Genomic DNA, 18,318 nt, shown 5'->3' on the forward strand with positions numbered 1-18,318 from the left:
GTGATGTGACTAGAATGTGAGATGTGTGTTTACTTGTGAGTGTGTGCATGTGTGTATGCATGTGTTTGTGTGTATGTGTGTGAGCATGCATTGCTAGTCAAAGCACAGGTCAGTGTCTAAAATGTTTCATTAAATTCTGCTCATTAAATTCTGCCATCAGATGTTGAAAATACCAAATGCACACGCATCTGAGGGCAAGTATCATCATCTAAATCAAGGGTAATGAAATCAATTTTCTTGTTAGTCGACCTCAAATATTTGAAACCTCTAATACTTGCCTAGTAAAGACATAGAAAACAGAAACCCTCAACATAGTCTGTTTCCTGTGGGGCATTAATGATGAGGAAATATCTGGGCATCTTTGAGAAGTAAGGAAGCCTTTCTCAGCTCTTGATGAGCTTGGCTCACAGGGCAGTCATCTTAGAAAACTCAGCCACCAAAACTGCCCTGAGCCCATGGCTTTTGTGTTCTTGCCTCTTGAATTTGCAGAAGGAAATCCATAGAACACAATGGGTGGGTTTTAGAGAGACGTTTACCGTAGAGCCATAAGTAGGCACCTAGGAGGGAATAGACAGGGAAAGAGCAGCCGGGTGCAGGTTGGGCCTTGACCCAAGGAAAATGGGAACCGTATTGCTGCTAGACTAGGGGCTTCTTACAGCACTCAGTTAGAAACTCGGGTGAGGTCTGAGCTGGTCAGCCAATTGTGCCCAGCCAGGAGGTGTCCAGCCGCCTACTCTCAGTTCCAATCAGGTCCTCACATACAGCCTCTATAGAGGCAGAGGTGCTTGTTTGGAATAAGAGGTAACTGGGACAGGAACCAGAGCTCAAAACCCTGCTGGTTGGGGTCCCTTGCCCTTGCTGGCCTGTTTTTATTCCCTGGTCTCATTAACTGCATTGTGTCAGTGTCAACACTGGTTTACATGTGTGGCCATCCTTTTGTGACAAGGCTGTAACTTGTTTACAGACCTTTTGGGTTTACTCCCCATCCTACTTAACAAAATCCTTGGTACTGATGCCCAAACTGACATTGACTGACAATGAGGCTGCTTATCAAAGCTGTGCTTTCCTTCCATATGTAGACCTTATTTATTTCCCTAGCACAGTCAACTAGAGGAAATGACTAAGAACGTGATAGTTAGCCTTGGGAAGCTGTCAGTTTGACAGGCGAGTAAGAAAGAGTTGAGAACATGTGAAAGGGAAGGAACAGAATGTGAAATGAGGCAGGAAGAGGGGAAGTCCTGGATCCAGGCTTGCCAGGAGGAAGCCATCGCTGGAAGCGGGGGCTCATGGTTTGGATGAGATGCAAAAGAGACTCGAGTGAGTGTTCTTTGCCGATGAGACGTTTAGGTCACTCTTGATAACACAGAAGGAGCATTATTAGAACAGAGGGTAGTGCACACAAAAGATCAAGCCGTTCAGAGTCCCAGCCTCGGTGGCGGTTGATGATGGCTGGCGAGAGAGGATGTTTTTTTCTTTAGGGATTCAGCCACTATCAGGGTGCATGCCCCAGTGGATGGCACTGCACTTCTGTACACAGGGGCATCTATAATTGGATTCAGTGGTTTGTTTAAAAAAAGTTGGGAGGGGAACATTTGATTAGAGTTGGGAGAAGAAATCGGGAAGTAAATGTTGTCAAAATCCATGACATGAAAGCATGATAGTCTCAAAGACGAAATTAAAAAATCTTTTGTAAAAAGAACAAATCTGACTTCTGTCACTTTGAGGTCTGGGTATGTCTCACATAGACTAAAAGTGCAGTGACAGTATATAATTATTTAATTTACAATTTAGAGGCATAAAATATGATACTATAAGTGGCATGCATATTTATCAGTAAGTGGAGTCATTCTGCTTTGCCATATCAGTCTTTATTCTCTAACAAACTGAAAAGAAATCTGTCACCCAGAAATCAATAAATATATTTTCCCACACTATTCTCAACAGTAAGATGTCCATCTTCACCTGGTCTGATCTGAGCCTGTTTGTTGGGGGGGAGGTGTTGTTTCTTGTTTGTTCATTTGTTTTCTTTTCTTCTGTGCTCTTTAGACCCATCATATCTTTAGGAATCTGAATGTCACTGCTTGTCAAGCACACATTCCCATTCTTACCCTCTTAACCATTCCTGTGTGCACAGAGATGTCTGGGATATAATCCTCCATCTGATTGTATGTAATGTATCCCTTCTGCTCATAGAGTACATGCTTCAGAGTTGTTGCTGAGTATATTTTTATCAAAAGAACTGTGTATAAAATGTGTCTGATGTAACATGCTGATCAGTCAAACACATACATGGCTATTGTCCCATCTGGTTTATCTCCCTCACTCCCATTAGTAAACCATAATCTAAATCATTGCTAAGATAGAAGGCCTCAAATTAATTCTCCCTTTTCTCCCTATCTCCTCTTCCATGACCTCACCTGATTTAAGTCCAGGTGTCTTCTCCTTGAATACTGTTGGATCACTTGTTTAAGCAGTACAAATCTTTCTGTACCTAAAGTAATGACATGCCACTCCCAATTCGAACCCTCCAACACATTTCCCTCATACTTAGAATAAGAGGAACACTCTTGTCTGTGTCTCGCCCAATCCCCATCAGTCCTTTAGGCTCTGTCTAGGATCCTGTTCCTGGTGTCTTCTAGTATACCTTCCACACTGTTCCACTGGTCTGAGGAGTCTTTCTGACTTGGCATGGAGGCCTTCCCTACAGAGCACTCTCCATCTCATCTCCTATTTTGTTTTCATTGTTGAAATCATTACTATTTGAAAGTATCAGATGAAATTAAGAGTCGTCTTGTCTTCTCCTAACCAAAAGGTAAATTTGATGAGCTCAGCACTATTTGGTTCTCTACTGTATCAAGAAATGGTGGCATAGTTCTGAATGAGTAAGCACTGAGAAAATGTTTTCTGAATAGTGAAGGAGTCCCCAACAAAGATTCCCCATCAGAGAAAAATACAAGCTCATGAACCGAAGAGATAACAGACTGAAGGGGTTGGGTAAGGCCAATACTATTCCTAATTCTTAGATTATCAGGAAACTAGGACTCACTCAAAGTGTAACTTTGTGAGTGCCTTGCTAGGAATGCTCAAGGAGAATGGAAAGACAAATTACTTTATTCTATCCAAAAGCAGGGTTAATGGGACCTCGGCTTCATGGGAGTTGGGGTGGAAGTGGTACCAAGGTATCATTGGGGGACTTAGACCAAACCCAGACAGGTTGCAGACAGGGAGTTCCTGGGGTAGAACCAGTGTCTCAAGTGAATCTGAAATGATATTCTTCCTGTGAGGTAATGTGACTAGCTATGATACTCCTCAGGGATCTGGCACAGCCAGTGTCTTGAAGGAAACCCTGTTCATCAAGGTAACACTTCTATATATCCAAAAATGCCTTCCCTTAAATCCATGGCTTTCACACATCTGCACAATCTATTATCAGGAAATAGGGTCAGCACTTCAATCCAAAAAAGTCATACCCTTCATGCTCTTAGATTCATTTTCTTCCAAGTCATGCATAGTTCATGGCCAGTGCCTTGGAATGGGCAGCCTGTCTCATGTCCTAAAGTCCACAAACTAAGTTTTCTGAATCCTACCTGTTTTTTCTTTCTTTTTGAGGGGGGTGGGGGTGGGGTTGAGTCTTAAAGTTTTCCCTCATTCCTCCAACTAGATATATACCTCAATTTCTGTGAATTTTCAAGTACATCTCTTTAAAGGTCATGTGTCTTTAAATTGTACTATTCTGTCTAGTTGCCTTTAGTCCCCTAACTATATGCTCAGTTTAAAAGGGAGAATGAGATGGTTTAAATATTATTAATTTTTTTGCCTGAAATCCTCACATCTTTGGAATTGAAATGATAGGGAAATTTATATCACAGGACAGTGCAAAGGGTTCCGAGAGATGGTTTCTATACTGTGCCTGGTGAAGAGATTGGAGTACATATTATTATGGTGATGACTGCTATGGTTTCTCAAAATGTCATTCTGCACCTAATCTAAGAGTAACCTAATCTAAATGACTATCTAATATTCTAATGTTGATGACATTCTTAAGTGTTGACTGTCAGGAGCCAATGAATAAGTGTAGTACCAAGAAATCTGCAGTGAATTCAGTCCTGTATCCTTAATTAAGAAAAGTTAACAGTGGAAAATAACTTCTGAGACTTATACAAAGGAAATTGGATTTCCTGATGGGTAATTTAAATACTTTGGGGGCATAAATACACCTGAAGCACTCACGCTGTAAGTTGGTGACTCAGAGAACAACGGCGTACAACCCTGAAATAAGCAACAGCAAATGGCCACTTAAGCTCTTAAGAGCAAATTGCAGAAAATAAATTAATTCTCTTAAATATGCATGAAGCTTCTGAGTGGGGAAGGTGCTGAAATGGGGCTGAGTGGTTTCTTTTGTTGTGTGTGTTCAGAAGTGTTAATAATGCCCCTGTTAGTGCAGCATACCTTTGAGTAGAACAAATCCCAGAATCCTTTGGCTTTTTAAATTGTTTCTCAGGTAACTTACATTATAACCTGGGAAATTCTACTGAAAGAACACATTGCCCTCATTGATTTGGAAATGTAGAGAGTAAGTTTATCATAGTTAGGATCCCAGGGGGAATGGAAAGTGGTTCTGATTACATTGTTAGATGAGAGCTTTGCAAAGGCTGACATAACTTTGGAGAAACTTCTTCCAAGTTAGAAACTTACCAACAGTTTTCCCTAAAATATTTAGCCAAGTTCTCTCATGCAGTGCTGAACAGCAGTTTAAGATCTAAGATTCCATGTGCTCAGCATAGACTACAGGGTGTATTTAGAATATTTATCAGAATTATTACTCAATTATTTCCAGGCTTCATCAGATCTTTTCATTTTTGTTATGGGAACCACAGACACTAAAATCTTGGTATTTTATGCCCTTGCATACTTAAAAGCAAATTTTATGGCGATATAATTGAATAAATAAAGGGAAAGGATCCAAGGGGGGGGGAAGCAGAGATGCCGACACAGAAGCAGACTATCAACAAAAGACTTATATGTCTCCAAACTGTGTTCTATTCACGTGCTTGGAGGAGAGCAATTCAAGGGAATGGCTGCTACGCTATACACTGACTCTTGGAGGTCACTTTCCTTCACGGCATCATTTCATTTTGATGCCAAGGCAGTGAAGGGGAGCTTGCCAGCAGAGCAAGGACTAGAATTAAGGAGACCTACGCCATAGGCAGATGAGGCTTAGGAAAGAAATTGGCAACCCTGCCTGAGGACAAAAATAGATGAAACAATTGCCAAGAGCCATCAAATGAGGAGAGCAAGGATATAAACTTGATTTTATCTTTGAACATGGGAAGATATTAAATCTATTTTTTATCTGTTGTGATGCTGTTGTCTCTGGTAGTTTGAATGTAATCGCCCGCCACCCCAATAATCTCATAAAGAATGACACTTTAGGAGTTATGACTCTGTTGGGAGTAGATATGGCCGTGGAGTGTGTCACTGTGGGGAGGGGCTTTGAGCTTTCCTGTGCTCAGTATAACGTCCAGTGTTCCAGTTGACTTTCTGTTGCCTTCTGCACACTGCCATGGCCCCTGCCGACATGCTCCCTACCATGATGATAGTAGACTGAACCTCTGAAACTGTGAGCAAGTGCCCACCAATTACATATTGTTCTCTTTAAGAGTTGCCATGGTCGCCGGGCGGTGGTGGCGCACGCCTTTAATCCCAGCAGAGGCAGGAGGATCCCTGTGAGTTCGAGGCTGGGCTGGACTGACAGCCTCCAAAACAATACAGAGAAACCCTGTCTCGTAAAAAAACAAACAAAAAAAAAAGAGTTGCCATGGTCATGGTGGCTCTTCACAGCCATACAAACACTAAGACACTCTCTCCATGGATCTGTTATCGCAATGATATCTGTTTTGCCTTGATGCAGTGAAGAGGATCAGTTGGGCAAATTTTCCTGTTGTATTTTAAAGCACAGCTACTCATATGAATACTCCCATGTAGTTTAAATAGTGTGTAACTTGTGTGTGTGTGTGTAGAGTCTTTTTCCATTGACCAGCCAGTTCTCAAATGATATAGAGACTTACTACTAATTATTAAAGCTTTGCTTTCATCTTAGGCTTGTTTTCAACTAGCTCTTAGAAACTCATTATAAGTTAACCCATATTTTTATTAATCTATGTTCTACCACATGGCTTTTACCTCACCTCGCTTCCATTCTGTGTGTCCAACTTGTTCCAAGTCTCCATGTCATCTCTACTCCTCAGTTCATCTCCTTCTCTCTCTCTCTCTCTGCCTGGAAGTCTCAGCTATACCTCCTGCCTGACTATTGGCTAACCAGTCATGTCAATATATTTTCACACAGTGTACAAATATCCCACAACATGTGTGTAGGTGTGTGCCTGTAATTGAGTATTTCCTTTCATGCAAAAGACTCATTTGTAAGCTTCGTAACTTTTCCTTTAGAGGGACCAATGGTATTTCGTGGACATAAACAGCCTACAGAGATAATGTACTTTGAACAGTTGTAAAGAGAAACAGAAGCCCATTCCCAGAGCCAGGGGTACCATTAAAATGGTCTCTAGTCTGTGTATGGCTGAGTCATGCAATGGAGGAGGTGTTAAAGGACAATGATGCTAGAATTATAGGTGGGATCCACTCGTAGATGGTGTGTGTGTGTGTGTGTGTGTGTGTGTGTGTGTGTGTGTGTGTGTGTGTGTTAGAAGTCAGGCTTGATTTCATAGGCAATGCAAGAAATGTTTAAGCTGAAGGGACAGATGATTACCTTTGTGCCTTAACAAATGTGATTCTGAAATGATGATAGGTGCTAGATAAGAGAAAGATAGAGTCCATAGTTTTGGATGAGCTATCTCAGTTCTGCATGTCTCTGAGATAAAACTCATTTTTCAGTGCTGTCCACTATCTTAATAATGTCTCAGAGGAAGCGATTCTCACTATATCGAAAAGGATTGATATATTTGGAACATATTTTAGAAGATTGTACTGGCTGGTTTGGTGTGTCTTCTTGACACAAGCTAAAGGCATCAGAGGAAGGAACCTCAGCTGAGGAAATGCCTCCATGAGATGCAGCAGTAAGGCGTTATCTCATTTAGTGATCAAAGGAGGAGGACCCAGCCTATGGTGGGCGGTGCCATCCCTGAGCTGGTGGTCCTGGATTCTTAGTAAGATGGGCTGAGCAATCATGGGAAGCAAGTCAGCATGCAGCTTCCCTCCACGGCCTCTGCATCAGCTCCTTCTTCCAGGATACTGCTCTGTTTGAGTTCCTGTCATGACTTCCTGCCATGATGAACAGCAATACTAAAATATAAACCAAGTATATCCTTTCTTCTCCAACTCACTTTTTCATGGTTTTCCATCATAACAATTGAAATCCTAACTAAGATAATGATCATAGCTCAATTAATTACTCTTTTTTTTTTTTTTGGTCTTTTGAGACAGGGTTTCTCTGTGAAACAGTTCTAGCTGTCCTAGAACTCACTCTGTAGAGCAGGCTGGCATCAAATACAGAGAGATCCACCTGCCTCTGCCTCCCAAGTGCTGGGATTAAAGGTGTGCACCACCACCACCCAGCAATTAGTTACCCTTTAAAAAATCATTCTTTTTACTGTGTGCATCACTTTTAGCATCTACCTTCATCCTCAGTATCTATATTTATATGCAAAGCATGCTTTCATCTTTAGTTATTATTTATGACACTGTTTGATCCAATCCTCCACCACCAACACAGCATTAAAAGTGTCTCTATTCCTTTCTGACCATTTAGTCCAGGCTGCCATCAGACTTCCAGAGATCCTCCCAACTCAAACTCCAAAGTCCCAGGATTATAGGCATAAGCTGTGCATTCAAATATTAATTTCTGTAATCTATTTTATCATGTTGTTATGTTAAAATCTGATGACCAGTTTAGTGCCACTTTTAACAAGTGATGTGATTTAAAGTACTAATGTAGTTCTTCAGACATGGAAGAATTATCCTATTGCCTCTCCACCTGCTTTTCTTATCCCTGTGCATGTCACAGTACTTAGCGCTGTTGATGGAAGGATTACAGATAGAATTCAAATGTGGCCTCAGGAATGGGTAGGTTACTGTGCATTTAGAGGGCTGCCACCTATAGCTGCTTTCTTGAAGAAGTGTATCTATTATCATTGAAATTCAGGATCTTCAAGAACTTCTGGGTTGAAATATTGTCCCAACCATTGCTGCATTTCTAGTGATTAATTTACTTCCTTAATAACTCTGTGAAATGTTTCTCCAATGAATGCATATGAGCTGTCATCAAAAGTGGAATTCCTAATTCTGAGCCCAAACAGTTGGAGGCCAACCAAATCAGGACCTTTAATAAGGTTTATGAGGAAAAACCATCCATCATTCATTCTCTTTCCGTTGTTCTGAATATATTATTGAAATTTTTGATCAAAGTTTTTGTACTAAAAATTACCCTTTTAAGAAATTTGAATAGCATACATATTAGTACATAGTATTATCCAATCAAAATTTGATTTGTGACAGTGAATCATCATCTAATATATTCATACTTTTAATCGTGTTAACAACTTCAGAATTGGCTGGTAATTACTATAGAATTAGAGGCTCTAATTTGTACATTGGTAATGTGTTTCCAATCACCAGCCAATGTAACAGCAATAATGAATTACACTCCTGTCTCCGCTGAGATTTTGATAGACCGCTGAAGAACAGGATATCAAACTTTCCCCTGAGTATCAAAATCACATGAAGTTTGTGAAGATCCATTGCCATGCCTAGCACTGTGCTAGTCAAGGTCCCTTTGTGGCTGTAGGTAACTTGCCTTGCGTCTAAGAGCACCTCCTCAGTGTCCTCATTACTGCCAGCAATGGTCCTTTAGAGCCAAACTAACATAAAAGCCGAATACTTGGCCAGGTGGATTTCCCCACATTTGCAGTTGGTGTCCACTACCTGCGTGGCCAAACAGGACTACAGAAGAAGACTCTAGTGCCCTAGTATATCTCCCTTGATGTGCTTTTAAGTATGTATAGTGGGAATAAATAAGTTACCAAAGGGTTTTTTTTTAACATTTTCTTAAGTTGTAAAACACTTTGCTCCACAAATTTCCCTAGAACCTTAAAGCATAAAGGTAACTAAGTGTTGTTTAAAGTAAGTGTAACACAAATGCTTTTGTGTGACTTCGGTTAACAAAGTGAGTTCCTGACACAGTCCATACTTTTCTAGCTTTTTCTAGCTGTATGACCTCTTTTTTTTCTGCAAGAAATGATGACTAATAAGTATTACAAGAGTGTGCACCAAGAAAGTACTAAGTACTTGAAGGTCAGATGCTCTCTATTTTCTGTGAATTGCTGTAGTCCACAATGTCAAGTCCTTTTTTTTTTTTCATGGTTAGAAATGAGGTGTTGAGATTATTTATTTCCTGATGTTCTGGTTTGGATATAAAATGACACCAAAAGCTCATATTGGGTGCTTAGTTCTGGTTGGTGACATTGTAAAGAGGTGATTGTATCGAAAGAGAACTTATAACTTCATCTACAAATTAACCCACTGGTTAGTTCATAAATCAATGGCCTATAAGTAGGCAGGCCCAGTAAGGGGATCTAAGGCTCTCACTGGATTATACTTTTAATGTCTGGGGTTTCCCAGTCTTCATCTGTCCCTCCCCCTCATTCTCTACTTCCTTCGTTATTGCCATGAGATGAACCTCCTTTGCCAAACTTTCTTTCCATCTCAAGCTCAAGCAATAAACCCACTCACTAACTAAGAGCTTTGAACTCAGGAGCCAACAATCAACTTCTCCTTCAAGTTGTTTTTCTCAGGTAAATTGTCATAGTAACAGGGATTTAATTAACACACCTAGGGTCACAAACAGTAAGTAATACAGTGTAACTGGGATTTTCTCTCTGGTCATCTAACTCCAAAGTCCATGCACTCACCATGTATACCATCCCCTGCCTAGAGTAAAGATAAAAAATATGCACCAGGATTTCCTTTTTCTCTTCTTTTCTTTTAAATGTACATGAAGAGAATCTGGCAGAGAATTAGCTATGACTGTCTTTTCCTAATTTTTAATTACCTATTTTTATTTTGTGTGCATTGGTGTATTGGCTGTATATGTGTCTGTGTAAGGGTGTTAGGGATTTCCCTTGGAACTGGATTTACATACACTTGTGAGCTGTCATTGGGTGCTGGTAATTGAACCTGGGTCTTCTGGTAAAACAGCCAGTGCTCTTTGCTCCTGAGCTATCTCTCCAACACCTAGCTGTGACTCTCTAACAAATTAGCCCTTAGGTAAGAGATTAAGCCTTGCATACCTTTACTTTTCCCTATCTCCTTTTTTATTTTAAAACTATCTTTTCTCATTTTGCATACCAATTCCAGTTCCCACTCCCCCCTTCCTCCTGCTCCCCCTACCCCAACTGCCATCCACTCCTCAAAGAGGGTAAGGCTTCCCATGGGGAGTCAACAAACTGTGGCACATCCCTGAGGCAGGACCAAAGCCCTCCCCCCAGCTTCTCTTTGGCAGGACTCTGGGAGCTCCACCCAGTGCTTAGCTATGGATCTCTGCATGTGCTTCTATCAGTCACTGGATGAAGGTTCTATGATGATAAATCAATCTGATTACAGGGGAGGTCAGTTCAGGCACCCTCTCCACTGATGCTTAAGGTCTTAGCTGGGGTCATCCTTGTGGATCCCTGGGGATTTACCTACTGCCGGGTTTCTAGATACTCCCATAATGGCTTTCTCAATCGAGATACCTCTGTCCTTGCTCTCTCTCTGTCCTTGCTCTCTCTCTGTCCTTGCTCTCTCTCTGTCCTTGCTCTCTCTCTGTCCTTCCCCGTCTCAGCCATCCTATTTCCTCTTGTATTCTCTCCTCCCCACTCCCTTTCTCCCCCCTCCACTTCTATCCTCCCTTTCCCCCTCCATGCTCCCCATTTTCTCAAGAGATCTTATCTATTTCCCCTTCCCAGGAGGATCCATCTGTGTCTTATACTTGTTTCCTAGCTTCTCTGGGGTTGTGGACTATAGTCTGGTTGTCCTTTGCTTTATGTCTGATATCCACTTATGAGTGAGTACATCCCACATTTGTCTTTCTGGGTCTGGTTACCTCACTCAGGATGCTTTTTTTCTAGTTCCATTCATGTACCTGCAAATTTCAAGATGTCATTGTTTTTTACTGCTGAGTAGTACTCCATTGTGTAAATAAATGTATCACATTTTCTTTATCCATTTTTCAGTTGAGGGGCATCTAGGTTGTTTCCAGGTTGTATCTATTATGAATAATGGCTGCTATGAGCATAGTTCAGCAAATGTCCTTGTGATATGAGTGTGCATCCTTTGGCTATATGCCCAAGAGTGGTATTGCTGGGTTTGAGATAAATTGATTCGCAATTTTCCTAACTGCCACGCTGATTTCCAAAGTGGCTGTACAAGTTTGCACAAGTTTGGAGGACTGTTCCTCTTAACTCCACATCCGTCCAACTGAAGCTATCATCAGTGGTTTTTATATCTTTGCCATTCTGACTGGTGTAAGATGATCTCTTAAAGTCGTTTTGATTTGCATTTCCCTGATGGCTGAGGACGTTGAGGAATTCCTTAAGTGTCTTTTGACCCTTTGAGATTCTTCTGTTAAGAATTCTCTGTTTTGATGTCTAGTTTCTTGAGTTTTTGATATCTTGAAGATCAGCCCTCTGGCCAGTGTGGAGATGATGAAGATCTTTCCCCACTCTTCTCAAACCTAGGTGGGAAGTGCAGTCACCTGGGCTGTAACGTACATCTGTAACATGTCCTGGATCCACGTCAGGAGTCAGTTTCATTAGTGGTCTTAGGGCTGAGTTGATTTCAGAGCTGCCTGGGAGCTTCCTCTGCAGCTAAAGCCAAACTGCCCTATGTTCACGTGTATGCTCACACGGGGCACACATAACACAGGAGCGCTGGACACGTGGGACAGGCCACCAACTTAGAGTCACCCCAAGCCTCCAGTAATGGGATCCCTGAGTAATCTTGATGCTTTAATTTCTTCTTCACACGTACTCCCCAGAACCAAACTATGCACCGAAAATTTTCAAACGGATCCTTGTAAAACAGCCTAGGGTGTCCTGTGCATCTGACCCCTAGCTTAATGCCTTGCTTATGGTATGAAAAGCCGTAAGGGCTGTGTACTTGGGAAGCCACTGCTTAGGCTCAGGCCTGGAAGTGGATGTCTCCATTAGAGGGAGAGCATCTGCTTGTGTTAATGAGCTAGAGTGGTGAAGAAAACTGGCCCTTGCATTTTCTTTACAAGCCTAGCTGCTGCTCTCCATTTCAACATATGTCACATGCAAGCCCTCTGTAGACTTTGACAGAGCTAAATGATAAGTGTCCAGGGAGGAACTCAGCCCTGGCAAATGTAAACAATAAACATGATAATGATTTCCATGCCCGTCACTGAATTATTACTTGCCAAGGAGTGGGCAAGTTGATTAACTCTTTTCGGTGATTACATGCAGGTGCAATTATGTTTCCATCCACAATAATTAAATGCATTCACTCGTTTTTCCAGAAAACAAAACAGATTGTATCATCAAGTGATTTTTCATTTTAGGAAACAAGTGATCACTTAGGGGTATAAATCTGCCCCCCCTCTCCCTAAATGCATGTTGCTCTCAAATTTTGATGTCTTGTGATGTTTTAAAAATCATGATTGTTTTATTATGGTAAATTCATTGTCATGTTGAGTGATCTTTTTAAAGTTAAGATTAAAATGTATATGGTTGCTAAGTCCTTATTTTCCCCTTTCCACATCCAGAATACAATTTTTTTACATAAGTAAAACTGTCCTACAGATAGCTTTTCTAACCCTACCCCTTAGAATTGAGTCACAGCATGGAATGTCAGAATCTTTAGATTCATAGGAATAGATATTGCCTACAGGATCACAAACTGAGGAAAATTATAGCTGTTTGCTTCCATGGGTGTAGTCTACAGTGAACCTTCTTCTAGCTGGAAGGCAGAAGGCTGAATTCTTTCTTGGTCAGAAGCTTCACACCTTCACCACAGAACCACTGGCTATGAATGCATAGGATACTTTGTATTGAATCTAAAGAGCTAATTGGAAATTTCTTAATTGAAATATGGCATGTTGGATGATTAACTGTCCCCATCTGCAGACATCTTCAAGGTGTGCACCCAGATCTGACACACAGGGGGCAGTAACAGGATTACTGACAACCCCTGAGTTTTCTCATCTTTGCTCCGATGTGCAGGGTCTTCGAGAGCTCTGAGTCCTTGTCAGATTCTTTTCAGCAACTCAACCCCTAGATAACTGAAAAGTGGAATCTCTGAGGTCAGCTTGAGGTACTGCAGGTCAGAGTTGATACATTACAGCCTTCCTGTCTTTCTGTCCAAAGTGCCACTCTGCTTTCTCATCATCCTCAAACCTCGACGCTCCTGGATGGGGAGCGTCTGTCTCTGCATTGTCCCCCACTCTTGATGTCTGCACTGTGCTGCTCTGGATTGTATGGGCAGTGAGCATGAGAGGCTGCTTGAAGCAGTAAGCTCTAAGGAGGGGCTAGAAAGAGGGCATCTCAACTCTTCCCTGTCGGCTCTTTCGAGTAAGTGGCTCAGACAAAGGTCAAGAGAAATTAACTGTCTCCCGTGGTCTGGGTGACTGTCAGCTACAAAAGTTCAGCAAAGCATCTTGTTCAGTGCAGAGCACAAATAGAGGACAAGGACTTCAGATTCGTTCTTTCTAGCAGTGCACCTGAAAGAGAATGCCCTTCTCTGAGCAGCTGCTGACTTGATGGTCATAATGAGTCGCTCTTAGTCTTGCCTGTATGCAAATGATTTGTCTAAAAAGAAGAGCTAGCCCAAAAGAACATAATGCCAAGCGTCTACTCAACTACGACATATTTTGTTGACTTGAGTTTTTCTAGAACAAGAAAAAGTCAAGTATGTGGAGAAAGAACACACTGGTTCTATGGAGCGGTTATGCTAACTTTTTCCTTCTTTATGGCCATTAGTGACCTCTGCAAAAATGTTAAACAGTCAATCAGTGTGAATGAAATAAAACTGCAGGTTTTGAAACTAGAAGTACTGACCTTTCCTTTTCCTCATTGCTTGGGCCAGCATGCTGCTCTTCAGCTGGCTTCCCACCTCTACCCCCCCCCCGTGCCGCCCCCCAACCTTGGCATCACAACCTGATCTACAACAACTCTATCTTTAACCCTCAACCATCACCTTCAGGAGACATGAAACTTGCCTTTCTGTAGAGTGTCGTTTAGATATCTGGGCCTGGAAATACAAATTAAATGCCGTAAAAACTTGTTCGCTTGGTACAGTGAGATCAAGTATTGGCATTAATGCTTCATTATCTTTCATTCTGTCAACGAAACTTTTTTTCAACCTTGGGAACCAGCATCAAGCTACGCTTGAAAACAGACTGAAAGAGATAGCACAGGATAAATAGAGTCATTTCAGCAACCCAGCCTTTGTAGGGCACAGTACATTCTAAGGAGATGTTTAATTACATTGCAGACACGAGTTTGTGTCCTGCAGTTGTAAAAAAGAGGGTTGCCACTGCACAGTGATTTCTGCTCTCAGAAGAGATGTGGTTTTCATAGAGTACAGCATGATGCCTAACTGAGCTCGACAGTGATTGCAAGACTTACGAGCAGAGGATCATTGCTGGACCTGTAGTGCCATCTACAGAATGCACTGAATAATGTAGACACCAGCTCTTGTGTACTCTTCAAGTGACTTTGCCCCAAAGATTTCAGATGTGCCCATGTGTCCATGCAGCAAGACTTGATTGTTTTGTTTAAATAACGCCATTTTTTTGCTTGTGTGTGTGTGTGTGTGCACGCGCACATGTGTTTGCAAAACATTGGGTTTTCATGTTTAAATATCTGCTGATTAGACTCCTAAGAGAATGAGGATTATTCTGCATTAAGCTGATTACCTATTTTTTTCAAGACTTTATTTGTTAACCCTTTTGAGGCATAGCATTTGACCTCCCAGTTACTTGAAACAGACAGCCTTGCCCTGTTACCCAGTCTATCAGTGTGCTTGTCCTTTTTAGAATAACTTCACATTTCTTAAAAAAAAAAAAAACAGCCCTTCTCACTAGCAACTGCAATTCAGAACACATAGTGGCATGTATATTTAATGTACTTTTGTGTTTATGAGTCTCTCTGAGGGCTTGGAGGAGAAGAAAAAAGTGCCTCGGAGCCAAGAAACTCAAATGCAGTGGATGGTTACTCTGTATGAAGCTAGTGTGTGTGACTGCAGTTTTGTGGATCGAGTGCTGAGCTGGTGCATCGGTTTGAGCCAACAGTGTGCGGTAACAGGGTTGTCGTTCACACTCCTCTCCCTGTCTCCTCCTCCTCCTCCTCCTCTCGTTGGCAGACATCACATCCACACGCTATACAGTGAGCATCCTGCTGTTGCTGCTCTGCACAAAAGAGGCCAGATCCTGGATCTGCCTCCAGAGGGCTTAGCATCTAGTAGAGGAGCCCGGGCCAACTCATGCCAGTGCGCGCCACTTTGCTATGCATGCACAGGATAAAGAGATAAATGAGGTGACAGAGGGGAAGCGCTGGAGTCATCAGCTGGAAAGAAAGTCTCGCCTCATTTGCTCCTTAGGGGGAAAAAGGCTGGAGGAAAATTTTGCATTACTAAGCCTTCATTACTTTTCCAAAATATCCTTCAGCATGCTTACTAATGTATTAGAAAATTCTCCTGAATAAATACCGCATTCAAAAACACGAGCAAAGAATGCTTTTTTAATTTTTCTGCGTACTTCCTTTTGCATATTACCTCCATGGAATGATATATATATATATATATATATATACAGTCAAATATATTTGTAGAATTGATGTTCCATGAAAATCATTATCCCATTATATAATAATGCTCTACTCTGGGTGAAAGTATTAACTGATTTTCATTGCTATAAAATGTCTATAAATGGAGTCTAGTTTCATGAAATGTCTTTGGTAAATGCATTTGTCAACCTATCAACATAATGTTAACAAAAATAATCTTAAATTATACAGTTATAAAACCAGTTCAAGTTGTATCTTACACTTAGACATTGCAGTTCTTTGGGAATTGGGTTGGCCATTAGTGGTCATTGTGTCGTTTTCCAACCACCTAAGAAAATCTACTTGCCAAATATTCGAATCATAACGGATAACTTTTCCTCAAAACAAAAAACTTTTTGAAATCCAAGCTCAGGAAAGCAGTCAGACTGTTTATATGTGCTGCTTCATCTGAAGAGTACCATACTCCCTTGAAAAAAGAAAGATCCTTTATATGTGAGGAATATGGCATGAATATTTAAGGAAAAATTCAGCCTGCAGGGGAAATCACTGTCATTTGACAGGACCTCATGGTTTAGATTTGAGTTAAGCTGGACCATATCAGTAGATGAATACAAGAAAGAGAAAATGGGAGCCAGGCGTTGGTGGCGCAGGCATTTAATCCCAGCACTCGGGAGGCACATTTGTGAAAAGGGAAGCATCAGCTACTCCCAAACAGAAGCAGAATAGAAGCTTGTTAGTTCCCTGTTGGTAACTGCTTTTAGTGCTGCTATAATCCTCAACAAGTGGCAATTATCAGTGAATGTGTATGAGGTTTGAGAGATGATTAATCTATGGGCATAACAAAAAGACACTAACAGTCTGTTTAGTACTGTGTCCATTACAGAGGCCTAGTGATTAGTTGTCCCCTAGGGCCTATCTAGCCACAAGTTTGCAGCCTCCGTGAATTTACCAGGTGTGGGTTGCACCTCTCAAAGCTCACAGAAACTTCTTTTTGAAGTAAATAGCTTCTAACAGAGAAGCACAGCTGGTCAAGATGCAAAGAGTAAGACTGTGGTGTGGTGTACATCTGTTATAACGTCCCTAAGACTCAGGAATCATTGTGGAAGGGCAGACAGAAAGTCTGTACAACACCAGCGGTGATTGCTGTCACGAGGAAACAGTGTTTTCTGAACACAGTAGGACAGTTGTTGCACATAAGAATTCACAACAGTTGTGGAAACATATACAAGACCTGCACAAGCTCAGAACAGACAAGACCCCATCATATAGGAGGAAGTGGGCACACTGGCTGAGCAGCTCGTAGTAATTCAGAACTCCCTTAACGAGGAGAGCGGGCTTTCCTTTAGAGTATGGCCCCTGGTAGCCCTCCCATGTTCCAGTGCATGGTCACACGCTTGAGAGCACTTATGCAGCATTTTGGGGCCTAGTGGGTTTAAAAGACAAAGAGAAGACTGACTGTTTTAGTTAGGGTTTCTACCGCTGTGATCAAACACCATGATCAAAAAGCACGTTGAAGAGGAAAGGGTTTATTTGGTTCATACTTTTATAGCCGACCACTGAAGGAAGTCACGACAGGACTGAAACAGAATGGGAACCTGGAGACAGAAGCAATGGGGGGGGGGAGGAAGATGCAGGAGGGATGTGCTCACTGCCTTGCTCCTCATGGCCTGCTCAGCCTGACTTTTTATAGAACCCAGAACCGCCTGTCCAGCCATAGCACCAACCCACTCACAATGGGCTAGGCCCTCCCCAACCAATCGCTGATTAAGAAAATGCCTTACATGCTGCCCACAACCCGATCTTACTTAAGCACTCTTAATTTGCGGTTCCTTCCTCTCGGATGGCTTTAGCATGTGTCAAGTTAACATAAAACTGTCAAACACAAGGACACGTAATTAAATAGGTGTGGGATGAGAGGGTGGATCTGAAAGGACTAGAAAAGGAAGATAAATATGATCAAAATACAATGTGTAAAATTCTAAAATAATTAATAAAATATTTAAAAATGTGTAGAACAGTCAGACTCACTTCTAAACATGAACAGAACCAGACGTAGAAACTATGAAGAAAGAAAAGCAACAAACAGACGTGAAAACGTTGTTGGGAAAATAGACCTGGAATAGCCAAGCTAACAGCCTTGCATAAGGATGCAATTTCTGTGGTTATTTAGCAAAATATAAAAAATTAAAGAATATACAGTAAAATACAATCCAAGGAAGCAGAAGCTCAACGGATTTATGCCTTTATTGATTTGAAGAAGCCTGGCATGTGATTACCCAGACATTCCCATTGCTATAGAATGTTCTGCTCTGGCCGGGCGGTGGTGGCTCACGCCTTTAATCCCAGCACTCGGGAGGCAGAGACAGGCAGATCTTCTGTGAGTTCGAGGCCACCCTGCTCTACAGAGCGAGTTCCAGGACAGCCTCCAAAACAACACAGAGAAACCCTGTCTCGAGAAAAAAAAAAAAAAAAAGAATGTTCTGCTCTCTTTCCCCTCAGTATATATGATGTGGCCAAGACAGAA

General features: G+C 41.6%; 1 protein-coding gene and 1 long non-coding RNA gene across 10 annotated transcripts in view; one reads left to right on the forward strand and one right to left on the reverse strand.

Annotated features, from left to right (window-relative positions):
- The window catches only part of Tpk1 (thiamin pyrophosphokinase 1), a 312,826-nt gene that overhangs the window by 251,272 nt on the left and 43,236 nt on the right, over nucleotides 1-18,318 (forward strand). Inside the window, exon 10 of one of the 9 annotated variants that reach the window (XM_040740430.1) lies at nucleotides 15,373-15,731. The exons of the other annotated variants lie outside the window; for them this stretch is intronic. Coding sequence (XP_040596364.1) covers nucleotides 15,373-15,464 — 92 coding nt within the window. The 3' untranslated portion in view covers nucleotides 15,465-15,731. Of the gene's footprint in view, nucleotides 1-15,372; nucleotides 15,732-18,318 lie in introns of those variants that run through there. 9 annotated transcript variants of the gene reach the window in all.
- The window catches only part of LOC121137758, a 316,737-nt gene that overhangs the window by 125,741 nt on the left and 172,678 nt on the right, over nucleotides 1-18,318 (reverse strand). The gene's annotated exons all lie outside the window — the stretch shown is intronic.

This window comes from Mesocricetus auratus, unplaced genomic scaffold (assembly GCF_017639785.1).
Source record: "Mesocricetus auratus isolate SY011 unplaced genomic scaffold, BCM_Maur_2.0 Super-Scaffold_100694, whole genome shotgun sequence".
Lineage (NCBI taxonomy): Eukaryota > Metazoa > Chordata > Mammalia > Rodentia > Cricetidae > Mesocricetus > Mesocricetus auratus.